The sequence below is a fragment of the Uloborus diversus genome, chromosome 3, assembly GCF_026930045.1.
Source record: "Uloborus diversus isolate 005 chromosome 3, Udiv.v.3.1, whole genome shotgun sequence".
Lineage (NCBI taxonomy): Eukaryota > Metazoa > Arthropoda > Arachnida > Araneae > Uloboridae > Uloborus > Uloborus diversus.
In genome coordinates this window covers 178,961,190-178,973,920 of record NC_072733.1, presented here as the reverse complement: position 1 = coordinate 178,973,920, position 12,731 = coordinate 178,961,190, and the positions used below count along the sequence as shown (strand labels likewise).

At 33.0% G+C, this 12,731-nt stretch overlaps 1 protein-coding gene across 1 annotated transcript in view; it reads left to right on the top strand.

Annotated features, from left to right (window-relative positions):
• Nucleotides 1-12,731, top strand: part of LOC129219309 (chloride channel protein 2-like) — a 141,187-nt gene that overhangs the window by 100,239 nt on the left and 28,217 nt on the right. Inside the window, 1 exon segment of the mRNA XM_054853658.1 lies at nt 4,363-4,460. Within this exon segment, the coding sequence (XP_054709633.1) occupies nt 4,363-4,460 (98 nt within the window).

Here is a 12,731-nt window from a genome sequence, read left to right as displayed (position 1 = left end):
GTCTTGAACCGCTTTGTTTAGATTTGACAGTACCACAAATTCTTGATCGCTTGAGATTGGTGGAGTTGTTTGGCCAGTTTAATACCGAAATTTCTCTTTCTGATTAAAATCTACGTGTTGATTTAGAGATGTGACACGGATAAGAACCTTGCTGAAAGATGAAATGAGTCACTGCTGTGCCTCAGATGAAGTATCATGCAGTATTATTGAAGAACAGTGGAAGTTGCACATTGTTTTATTTTGAGATACATACAATCATCCAATTCCAGCAGCCCCTCATGCACTCACACCCCATAAAGGATGTCTCAAATATGAGAGAACATTTTACACAGGATTTCTCATAGGCTTTATTTTTTAAACGCCAAACCCGAACACCTTTTTGATTCACAGATATTAAAAAAAAAAAGATTCATCCCTGAATATAATATTTTTCCAACTTTGTTGCCCCCGTATGAGCTTCTCTTTGCCCCAGGAGAGTCCTGCACGTTTCTGTTTCATGTTTATCTTTGGTATTACTTCGTAGATCTGCAATTGCAACTGCAGTTTATGCAACCATCTAAGTGTAGTTTGCAGGAACATGATAACTGTAGATTCTTCCTAACACTTATTGATGTAAGACTCATTTTTCAAAGATTATTTTGGACAATTTACTTTAATTTTGGTTCATCTCTGCCAGTTGTTACAATTTTTCTACCTAGTTTACTTCGGTTACTTTTTAGTTGGTAAAACCTTCTATATTCCTTAAAAATCTTACATGCCTTAGATTGTAAAACCTTCATTTGAATTGAGTTTGATTGTTTTTTTTTCTAACTTTTAGCAATGATGCAATACGTAACTTCGTTTTTTCTCTATTTATCACCTTTACAACCCATTTTGAGCAATAAAAGGCTTTTAAAATTGCGTAAAATTGTCCGTGTGCCCAATCTTCTTACTTGAGACAAACTACCAGCTAACAAGTATGCAAATATTTTTGCTACTTTTTTAAATTCACATTGAATGAATAGATTATTCTTATTTTTTGACTCATATAAAAATCAATATAATTTTCCAATGTGTTAATGATCCATAAGTTGTCAAAGTAATATCTGCAAAGTTGTTGAAATTGATTCACCCATTTGTGAACAACATCTTTTACCCTTTTTAATTTGCAGGCGTTCATTTTTCCCGACACAGGGACAAGTTTCGTTCAATCAGTTCAGATATTCTATTATTTTGAATTTGGGTTGTACTTATATTTTAGATCATTAGTAATGCAGGTAAATGCTGTAGGTTAATTAAATAAGAGTGCTGATTTGAAAAATCAACACTTTTATAAAAATTAAGTTTTGAGACAATGCCGTTACAACAAATATTCTGTTACAAGGGGAAAATATTTTGTCCCTTGGAGTTTGTTATAAGGGTATTTCACTAATTTTTCCTTATTTCTAGGTTAGCCTGAGATTTGAATCGCTTAATACAATGACCCCTCGTCCTGCTTTTCATGCAAAAATGTAACCCATTAACTTCTTTCATTTTGATTAATTTAAACATCTGAACCATATCCCCTCTGACTCTCCTCTGCTCCATGCTATACATACTAAGCCTTATAATTCTGGTATCAAAATCTAAATCTGAAAGTCCTTTTACTAGTCTAGTAACCCTTCTTTGAACCCTTCCCAATTAAGAAATATCTTTCCTGAGATAAAGAGACAAAAAATGAACAGCATACTCCAAATGAGGTCTTACCAAACTCCTATTTTAGGGCAGAATAACCTTCTTAGATTTGTTTAAAACAGATCTATCTATTGATAAACCAAAGAATTCTGTTGTCTTTGTTACTTGCAATGCTGCACTGATAACTAAACTTGAAATCCTGATTTGTTATGACACCAAGATCAAGAACATTTTCTGCCTGACTAATGACCGAACCCTGTAAATAATAACTTATACCCTTGTTTCCATGGCCTAAGTGTAACACTTGACATTTCCCAACAAGAACTGCCATACCTATTGGGACCATACATCTTGTTTTGAACTGGACAGTCCCCTTTTCAGACAGCCTGTCCTGCTGTCCCATTGCATTGTGTCGGAACTCGGAAATGCTCCGTTTTCTAAAAGAAAGTAACCTACTCTAACAAATTAAAGATAAAGATAAACTTGAGCACATCTGATAAAATATGGAGGAGCAATCAAGTAATTAGATAAGTTAAAAAGTAACAGTTACCAATCGATCAAAGTTATCATAAAACCAAGCGATTAGTAGATCAGTGTATTGAAAATTGTTACCATACTAGGCAAATATTAACCTACTTAGCTGAATCACACTTGGCAAATTTAAAAAATATCAAGGCAGCTATGATTATGTCACCTTCACAATTTTGTGGGTAAAAATGTGGAGAATGTCTTATAATTATTCAAGTTTATTTATATAATTGAAGTTTTTAAAATTATGGAAAAGTTGTGCAGTTCTCACACAGGTCAGCTATTTTTGACTAATTACAGTATAAATTCAATTTAACAATACCCGATTTAACGATTTCCTCAATTTAGTGATACATTTCACTGGTCTGGATTTGACTGTATTAACTGTCTAAGCTTCTCTATTTAGCTATATCCTTGATTTAGCAATGACTTTTTTCAGTCCCTTGACAATCGATAAATCTAGGTTATACTGTATGTCTATTGAAATCTGAGGAACCATACTCTTGATAATCTGTTCATTTCTATTTATAATAAGCACAAATTGTTCAAAAAAAATGTATTTTTTTTAATAAGCATACTGTTGCCTAAGATTCTAAAGTGTCTCGCTTTGAGGAAAAAAATGTCTGGTCACCTTAGCCATACCCCATTTATCCACCCAATTAGCACAGGGATACCCACCTAGGGGAGGGGTTCATGGCACAGACCGTACAATTGAAATTTTTAGGGGGGGTTGTTTTGAGGGGTATTTTTCTCTTTTTTTAGGGGAGTTCTTGCATTTGGTGAGAGCTTCACAATTTTTAAGAGGTGAGCCCTTTTTCAAAGGGGAGGGGGAGGCGGCTACACTGTCTTAGCATATGGTCTAAATCCTCTTGAAGTTATTTTACTCGTCCTTCATTTTCTACAATTTTATAAATTTTACATCATCAGCAAAACAATTCATGGTTCCAGAAATAAAGTTCCTTTATTAAAGGAATTAATTAATTAGTTAATTCCTTTAACTTTATTAAATAAAGTTCCTTTATTTCTATGTATTTCTAATTTTCTTTTTTTCTCTTCTTCTTCTTTTTTTAATTCTTAATATTTGAAGGGAATTACAGATATTCAGCTTCAATGAAAAAATTACGGAATACAGTCGACTCCCGCTACAACGCGATTCGACTTACGCGAAATGACTATAACGTCATAAACGCGAATTCCTCAACCGCAGTACGAATTTTTTTGGAAGAAAGTATCGGTTTCGTTATTGGGTCCTAAATAGTGATTTCATGAATATATTTTTTCCCCATATTGCCACTGATAGCGGAAGTTCCCTTCACCATACTAGTCCACGCATCGCTTTGTTAGTGCATCAAGTAACCACTCGGCGTCTTTCTTTCGTTTTTCTGTCTAAATATTAAAGTTGGTGAAGTAAAACGGAATCTTAGTGCACTTTTTCATCTAAAGTTTGTAAAGATGGGAAGAAAAAGAAAGTTTCTAGCAAAGAAAAAAATAAAGTTCAAAATATTTGATATGCTTGAACAACTAAAATGTACTTCGATGGTAGCACGACAATAAGTATAAGTGATGCACGTACCTTTCGTACGTAGTTTTATTTTATGTCTTTCGCTGCCTTTGATTACTGTGCATTTTAACAGTTTTTTATCTTGAATGAAGCAGCTTTTTTATTTTTTTAAGTACAGTAAAAGTACAGTTTTTAATTATAAGAAATTTTAATGTATAGTTTAGGAATGCTTTAAAGCAGTTTGAGGGGTGTTTATAAGTGTGTAAAAGAATTTGGTATGTTTAAAAGAAACTTGTATACATACCCTTTTCTACAACGCGAAATTTCGACTTACACGAGGAGTCTTGGAACGCATCCCTCGCGTAAGTCGGGACTTGACTGTATCATAACGATTGGAAAAACCATGTTCGATGTATGGCACGAGGGAGACTTCCAAGAGCAGCCTTTTATTACAGACCAAGGGGTAAACAAGACCGTGGTAGTCCCAGGAAGCGGTGGGGCGACCAAGAAGCCGGAACAGGCTTTATGCCTAATCCTTGAAGAAGAAGAAGAAGAAAATACCGAAGCAACTTAGCTTCAAATTGTATTTTCATTGTATTAAAACAGAGATGTTTGTTCTTACATTTTTTTACTTACTGTGAAAAAGGGAGAAAATCCTTAGGGTTCATTTTATCTTCTAGGGGCTGCTGCATTGTCTGGTAGTGCCACTCACACAGTTTCAACATCTGTTATTGTTTTTGAATTGACTGGTCAAATGTCTCATATATTACCTGTGATAGTAAGTACATTCAAGCATTATAACATCATTATTTTTCCTTTATTATGGCTTCATTTGCTTGCATATTTTTTGATCAAGTAAAAAAGCTGTAACATTGTAGTTATTTTCATTTTAAACTTGTTGATTTTACGTGCTTTGTTCCAAATAAAATCTCTCTATACAAAGATAGTTGTGAAAACAGCAGATTGATTAGTAGATGAAAGGGGTAAATTTAGACATTTTTTTAAACAAGTATCCATTTGTTGAAATTTTAATTTTTGTACTTATTCATTCTCTAAACAAAACATATTTATTGACTTTGTTATATATCATGAGGTAATTAAACATGGAGAATAAATATACCTTGAAGTTTAAATTGTTTAAAAGATTTAAAGCAGATTTTAGCAACCAGGTTTGACTGTACATTTTTTATGCAATACAAGTAGGCATGCCCATAGTGTAATTTCTTTTAATTAAAAGCACTGTTAGAATGTAATCGGTATGTTGGGGGGGGGGGTATCAATTAAATGTAATTTGAATCTTTGGGTTTCCGTGAACTTACAGTGGGAAAAATATATCATGTATTATTGATTTTTCCATTATCAGCAAGGGTAATGTTATTGTAATTTCAGTTGTAATGGAATATTGTAATGATATCAAACAATAAAAATCAGGACATTTTTGCGCCACATTTATTGTACAAGCCACAAGTGCATGCTTTTGTAAATTTTACAAATAGTGTAAGTAAATATAAGTTGCTCTGTATAAACATTCATTTAAATCAATACCAAATAATTTGTAAGACATTCGCTCTAATACATTGTTGCAGTGCGTTATGTACAGGGACTTTCAAGTAAAACTTGCCGGCATTTTAGCAAGCATGCATGCAGATTATGGGCATCATTTGCCTTTACATATTACTCCTTCAGTCAGGTATAAAAACATGGTTCATATGCTTTTAAAAAACCTTGAAAACTGCTTGAAAAAAAGTTTTATTTTCAAGTGCTTGGAAACTCTGAAAAATTTAATGTCTTTAGTCATTGAATTTTGTAATTTATTTTGAAAAAGTACATTAAAAAATCTTTCTGGCTTCTGTTTTTCAGAGTTTCTCCAATTTTATTTATATACTACAAAATTTTGACTTTTTTCCCGAATTTATTTTTGGGGACCTTTTCTTTTCTTTTCTTTTTATGAAACTGGCAACAAATCTAGTACTTTGAAAAAATTGAATTATTATTTAAGATTCCCAGTTAACTAAACTATCACATTTTTTTCTCATTTAATTAAAATCTTCTCTTTAGAACCTTCCTGATATTTTCCCATTATTCTAAAGTTGGATGCTATGTTAACATTACCTTATTTTTTTTTAACTTAAGCAATTTATTTGTTTATTTTATTAATTTGATTTAAATAATTAAATAACTGACCACAGCAGTTAGCTTTGTTATTGCCGAATCTGCATTTGCAAATACTGGCACTTTTGAATCGCATGTGACTAAAAACAATGTATTTAGATGCCAAACTTATATGCACATCAAAAATCATTATTTTTGTATAAAGCAAACAAGCATTGCCAATATATGTAGCAGTTTGAAATATGACATAATATGTTTCCTTATTTCGGTCAGAGCAAAACGTAGCAATGAATTTTGAAATTATTTCTGAACTTTTTAAACTTTATTTATTGTCAAATATTAGTCTTTAATTTTTGAATATTAGGACTTTTTATTGATATTTTAAGTCAGTGATAGTCAATCTTATCCTTTCAACCCACACCACTAAAGATTGACTTTAAATCTTTAATAATGTGTTGTAAAAGATTTTGTCTAATGCTGAAACTTTTATATGAACTGGAACCAAATCAACTCTCATTATTTTATTATTGTGGAAAAAGCTCAAGCTTTTGAATTGTCCTAACTAGGCTTGCAAGATGTCCCGGTTTGACCGGGACAGTAACAGGTTTCAGACAAATCTCGGTGTCCCTGCCGTTTTGCTTTACATCCCGGTAAAAGATAAATTTGATTACAAATGACCAAAAAGGTCTAAAATATTTAAGTGTGAAGTATAATATAAGATAGTTACTTAATCATTTTTAATATTAACTTGTAAAATTAAAAAATCCTAAAAATTTTAAGTTTTAAGGCAGATAAGATTTGGCAACTCTTAACCCATTCCATGACCAGCCCAAATACCCTTAACGCGCATGCTGCAGATAATGAACGGAGTTGCTTTTTGCTACGTTGTAATAGCACTTTTCTCCCCATTTTGCTATTGGGATTTTAATATTATTTTTGCTCTTCAGCTTGCATTTGAAAATCGCTTCGCTTTTTTAGTTTTTAGGCACTGAATTAAATAGTGCAATAAAATACAAGGTTTCTATTATGTGCTGAAATATTCATACATTTACGCAGTACATAACAGGAAAATAATAAACAATAGAGGATAGGAGGAAAAGCAATAATTTTCATAACACTAATTATTTCATTGATTTATTTTTCTTTTTGCTTTTATCTCAGTATATAATTTTTTTCTTTTACTGTTAAATGTAAGATGATCTATCTTTCAAAAGGCCTCAACAAACTATTCTTCAAACAATGGACTGATCGATCCAACCTGTGAGCAAGGTAATTGAATGGACAAAAACGCTTTAACTGGGGAAATGATTTTCTAAGAGGATAAAAAGTATTCTTCGGTGCCTTTTAATATATTGTGACACTTCAAAATGACCAATAAACACAGAGTCATCCCTTTGCTGGTCGGTTCTTTTATTGGAACTCCAATGACTTTTAAATCCCTTCTGAGTGCCCAGACATCAGTTGCTCAAGCGTTGGAAGTATTTTTAAGACAAATGATTACAAAAGATCAAAACTTGCGGCTAATCCCCTACTTCCCTAAAGGATATTTTTGTACATGCAACTAAAAGTCCCCAGCTGAGAGAGGAATAACTAGACCGACTGGGAGGTCTATATTCCCTATGGAGCTCTTTTCGCAAACATCCGAGCAGGTTAGTTCAGAAGGTTTTAGTGTTTGTGGTCAACCTTTACACATTATTTTCTTACAACAAAACAGTTTAGATCAGAAAGGAATTTCAAAGCAAGCTTTTATACTTATATGACGGAACATGTTCGTATTGTCTTTGGACTTCGTATTGTCTTTGGACAATAAGAAGCCTGTAGATGTTGTTTACATTGATTTTCAAAAAGCTTTCGATAAGGTACCGCATGTTGCTCTACTTAGCAAATTAGCTGATATAGGAATAGGAGGGAAAACTTTCATTTGGGTAAAAAACTGACTGACCGGAAGGAAACAAAGGGTAGTTGTAAGGGGAAATTACTCTAATTGGAGTGAGGTTTTAAGCGGGGATCCTCAAGGATCAGTGTTAGGGCCTATTTTGTTCATTGTTTTTATGAACGATATTCACAAAAATATTTCTGGGAACATGAATTGTTTTGCTGATGAGGTCAAAGTTATGGGGACTATAGATAATGAAGAACAAGCAAAACAGCTGCAAGAGGATCTAGATCATATTACGGAGTGGGCTGATAAATGGGGTATGGCTGTTAATGTTGGGAAATGTCAAGTGCTACATTTAGGGCATGGAAATAAGTGTACAAGTTATTATTTGCAAGGTTCAGTCATTAGTCAGGCAGACAAAGTTACTGATCTGGGGGTCTTAATAAGTCGGGATTTAAAGTTTAGCCAACAGTGCAGCATTGGAAAGGGTTCAAAGGCGAGCTACAAGGCTAATAAATGGACTTTCTCACTTAGAATATGATTCCAGGCTTAGAAGGTTAAAAATGTACATCTTAAGCAAAGAAGAGACCGAGGGGACATGATTCAGTTGATTAAATTTATTAAAATGAAAGATGTTCGTTTTGCATAGGCGGATTTAGGACTGAGTTCCTGGGGGGGGGGGGCAAGATTTTTTTAGCAACATTTTTATAGCCCCCACCCCCATGTTTTTGTTTGTTTTCTGTGATGCAAGTCCATGCTTTACTTTTTTGTGTATTGTTTTCATTAATGTGTGTTTTCATGCTGTCCTTTTTGAATTGACCTTAAGATAGGGGGCCGGTATCAAGAAAGTGACGCAGGGCTCCCTTTTAAGTGAGAAATAGAATATCTCCAATTTTAGGGGTCCCGGGGGTTTTCCCCCGGAAGAAATTTTGTAAAATGGATATAAAATTCTGCATTTTGAAGCCTCATAAAGGTTAATGGGACAGACATAGAAATTGATAATTAGATTATATACAGTTATACAGTATTGTTCAAACTTTGTAAGAAACAGCCATTTAATGTGTGAAAGAAAAAATAAACTATAGATTTCTCATTACAACAACCTTTTTTTTAATTGTAAGTAGTGCAGAAAATGAAAAGGTTTGAAGGTAGTGTATCATTTTTTTTCCGGGCTAAACAGATTAACAATATGCAGTAGAAGTAAGATAAAAGCAATTAGTACGAAAGACTTTCCAAAATACTGCATTCGGGATTGAATATATAGCAAGACATGAAACATGTGAGTCACCAAAATTTATTTCGAGTAATATGTTACAAACGTGAGAACCATGATTTTTACATTTTTAATGCAGGATGTGGCAAGGAGCTGAATTTGACATATTTTGGCATTCCTCCTCCTCTACCATTTGTTAGAAATTTTAAAATTTAAGGTTTGTAGGCACGCGTTTCCAAATATTCAAGGTTTTCAAGCACTTAAAAATGAAATTAGTTTTTTCAACCAATTTCCATTTTTTAAGGAACGAATCATGCAATTTTTTGGGGAGTTAGGGACCCACTTCAAAGCATGGGCCCTAAGCAATAGCTTGCTTATCTTATAGGCAAATTCAGCCCTGTTTGTAATTCACTCTTACCTGCAGATTTTTGCTTGATTTTTTTTGTAATTTTTACAAAAATTCGTCAGTTTTTACGATTAAAGGATTTTTACGATTTTACCAATCTTTGTTAGGTTTTTATAGATTTTTATAAAATTTTAGCAAATTTTTCCAAAACTTTTCATGACTCAATTATTTAGATTTCAATAATGACAAGGACTGACTCACTTAGACTTAGATGATTCTGACTTACTTTACTTTTTAAACAGTATTTATAAAGTAAGTAAAATTATACTTTCCCTCTAGGTAAAAAGATTCAATTAATCAGAATACTAAGATAACTGAAATTTATTCAGTTTGCGATAGAACTTAATTTCTCTCTCTCTCTCTCTCAAAAAAAAAAAAAAAAAAAAAGGAAAAATCTAATTTTTAGAATCTCTCAAAAAGCCAATTAATCTGCTAAGAACATAAATATTATGCACAAATATACTTTAGATGTGGACACAAATCATAACGAGTAGATTGTTCTGTTAGCGCGAATGGGGGGGGGGTAGAGTTTTCCTTCCTATCTTTTAGGCTCTAATTTGTTAAAATAATCGTCAATTAGAGAAGTGTTGCAGCTTAATGTATATCTTGTTTAGCCTATATTTTCATACACTTGCCCAAATGGTTTTCTGTCCAAAATAGTGAATTTAGACACATTTTCAGCACCCCAATGACAGCTGCACTATTTGTATTTAATGTTCAATTTTTTTTTTTCCTTTTCTTTTCTTCCATCAGAAAAGAACATTCGCTATTCTCTTTATTTTCACTGAACTTTTCAAAAAAGAAAACAGTCATGATTTTTTTTGTTTTAAGATTTTGGAAGGTGTGTTGTAACTATATAAAGTCCTCTCAAAACTGGGGGGCATTGCCCCCTATGCCCCCCTATAAATCCACCCATGCTCTTCTGAACTATTCAAAAAAGAAAAAATAATGATTTTTTTTATTTTTGGATGATGTGTTATTATTATATAAAGTTCTCCCAAAACTGGGGGAGCATTGCCCCCCTCTGCCCCCCCATAAATCCGCCCATGTCATTTCGTGTGAGTAAAGCGCACAACAAAAGAACTCAAGATATTATCATTTCATTTGTACTGTCGTATCTATTTTATGTTTTGCATGGTCAACTTTTACGTATAGTCAATGCGGTCGTCATAACTTTTGTTTGTGAAATCAAAAATATTCAAAACCGTATCACTAAAAATCCATCAAAGGGGGCCACGAATATAAAAAGTTATAATTTACGTTTGAAAATATCATGATTTAAAAATAAATGAATAATAAAAAATAATAATAGTATAGTATACAAATAAATAAAAAGCGTAGTAAACACATTATAATTTAAAAAAAAACATACTCGTACAAAATTAAGATATGTAAGATAATTAAAAAAATAATATTGCGTAAAGTAAATTATAAAATTTGAGGATTATGAACAATTTAGTGAAGGATGCTTATGTAAGAAGGAGGATTTTTGATAACAAGAAAAAAAAATTCTGTTTATTTGCTTTATTCAGGCATAGAAATATTGGTAAATGTGTAAAGAAATATTTTCACACTTGTTCATCAGGAGTTCAAATGGCAGAATGCTAAGAAACAAAGCTTCCAAGAAAAGATGAAAATATAATGCCTGATTATTTGAAGCATTATACGTGTCCCATCCAAGAGTACTTGAAAGGTTAATATCTTAGTAAAATAAAATACATTACAACAAGTTTCGTGAAATACTATAAGTTACATCCCTCCTTTTGTCTAAGGAAAAGACCTTGATTACCGCTCCCATAAAAGCACCAGAATCCAACAGAGAAGCACAATAACAGGGTTCTGCCCTGGAAGGATTGCCGACACATATTTGGCCGAAGCAAAAACTGCTGGAAATGCCGTGACGACACAGGTTCGTCGAAGGCAGTTAGGAACCATTTTCTTGCGACCAGCCTTAATCGGCCGGGGCAAGGATTGGGTTAAAAAATGTTCAGTTAAACATCATAAAAACTTAAAAAGATATTGGCAATTATTCTTGGATTGGCGACAAATCGTAAGTGATCGTTAGCAAATATACACCACTTCTCTGCAATTATTCAGTGGTTTTTGATGGAAACAGATTATTTGGGAGCGATCCCTTATGATTCCTCGCCTATCTGAGAATAATGGCTCATTAGGTTGCCGATATCTTTTAAAGTTTTTATGATATTCTACTGGAATTTTGTTTTAAATTTCCAAATTGTATCTGCTCCCAAATTTTAAAAGTAATTAATTTTACCATCTTTTGTGTATGCACAGTGAGGATTTAATTGCTTTAAATGTTCCTATTTTATCAAATTTTAAAAACTTTATTTCAAATGGAGTAAGTATATAATTTCAGCATAATGATTCTTTTCCATGCTGTCAAGTTTTCCATAAGTTTGGTAAAGCAGAATGAAAAACTCTGCACATTATGAGCAAAAACCATGCAAACAAAATTTATATTTTTGAAAGAAATGCTTTTATGTTTGTGAATATAAGTGATACTTTCACGTAAATCTATAAAATTATTGTACATAGTAAGTAAACTAATTGATGAAATTTACAGCTCCTTCTCAGCTATTTGCAATGAATTTCGATCAAAACATTTTTTGGTTTCGTCAATTTGTTGCTGGTATCCTAAATCCGTGGATGATCTATTTTTATTGAAAAATGTCCCACAAAGCATACCTTTTATGTGGCAGAAGTTACAGATCAAGTGTTCACCTATTTCTCAAGGAATGCTTTAAAATGTAACTTTTTGAAAGTGGTGCAGTTTTTTGTCCACCACTGTATGTATACATATATAATGTATGTGTGTGTGTAAAGCTCAATTTGATATGATTTTGCAAACAATTTAGTAGTCTTAAAATTTTTAATAAACTTAAGAGGAAATTTTTTTTTAACAAACTTGATGTAAAGACTTCACACAACACACTCCAGGGTCCCCAGTACCTACCACTATTTGCGGTTTAACCGGTTGGATGGTACCCTGAAAACAGTTCTAATTTTTTTAACCAGACCAGAAGCTGTGCAATCCCTGGTCTCAAACCCCCAAACCTCCAGAGGTATTGATTCACTTGGAGGACTAAGTAACTACAACATATTTGACATGCCCCAGTCACTATTAACCAACATGGAGGATCTTCAAACGGTTGGGCTCCTTCGGTTACGAGTCCGAAGCCCTACCAATTAGATCACCATGGCCTCTGACTTAATGGCTGCAGTAGTAGTTTTTTCCTGCTTTCTGGACATTTTAACAATTCAGTTGAGGACTTGGCAAGAAATTGGAAGAGTTATCATCTTGTTGTGACATCAGTTTTGGCTCCTTTGTTGGGAGGGGGGGGGGGGGGGCAAATTTTGCAAAAAATCATTTTTTAAGATTTTTTTTCAAAATTAACACTTTGAGGTCTATGCCCGAGCA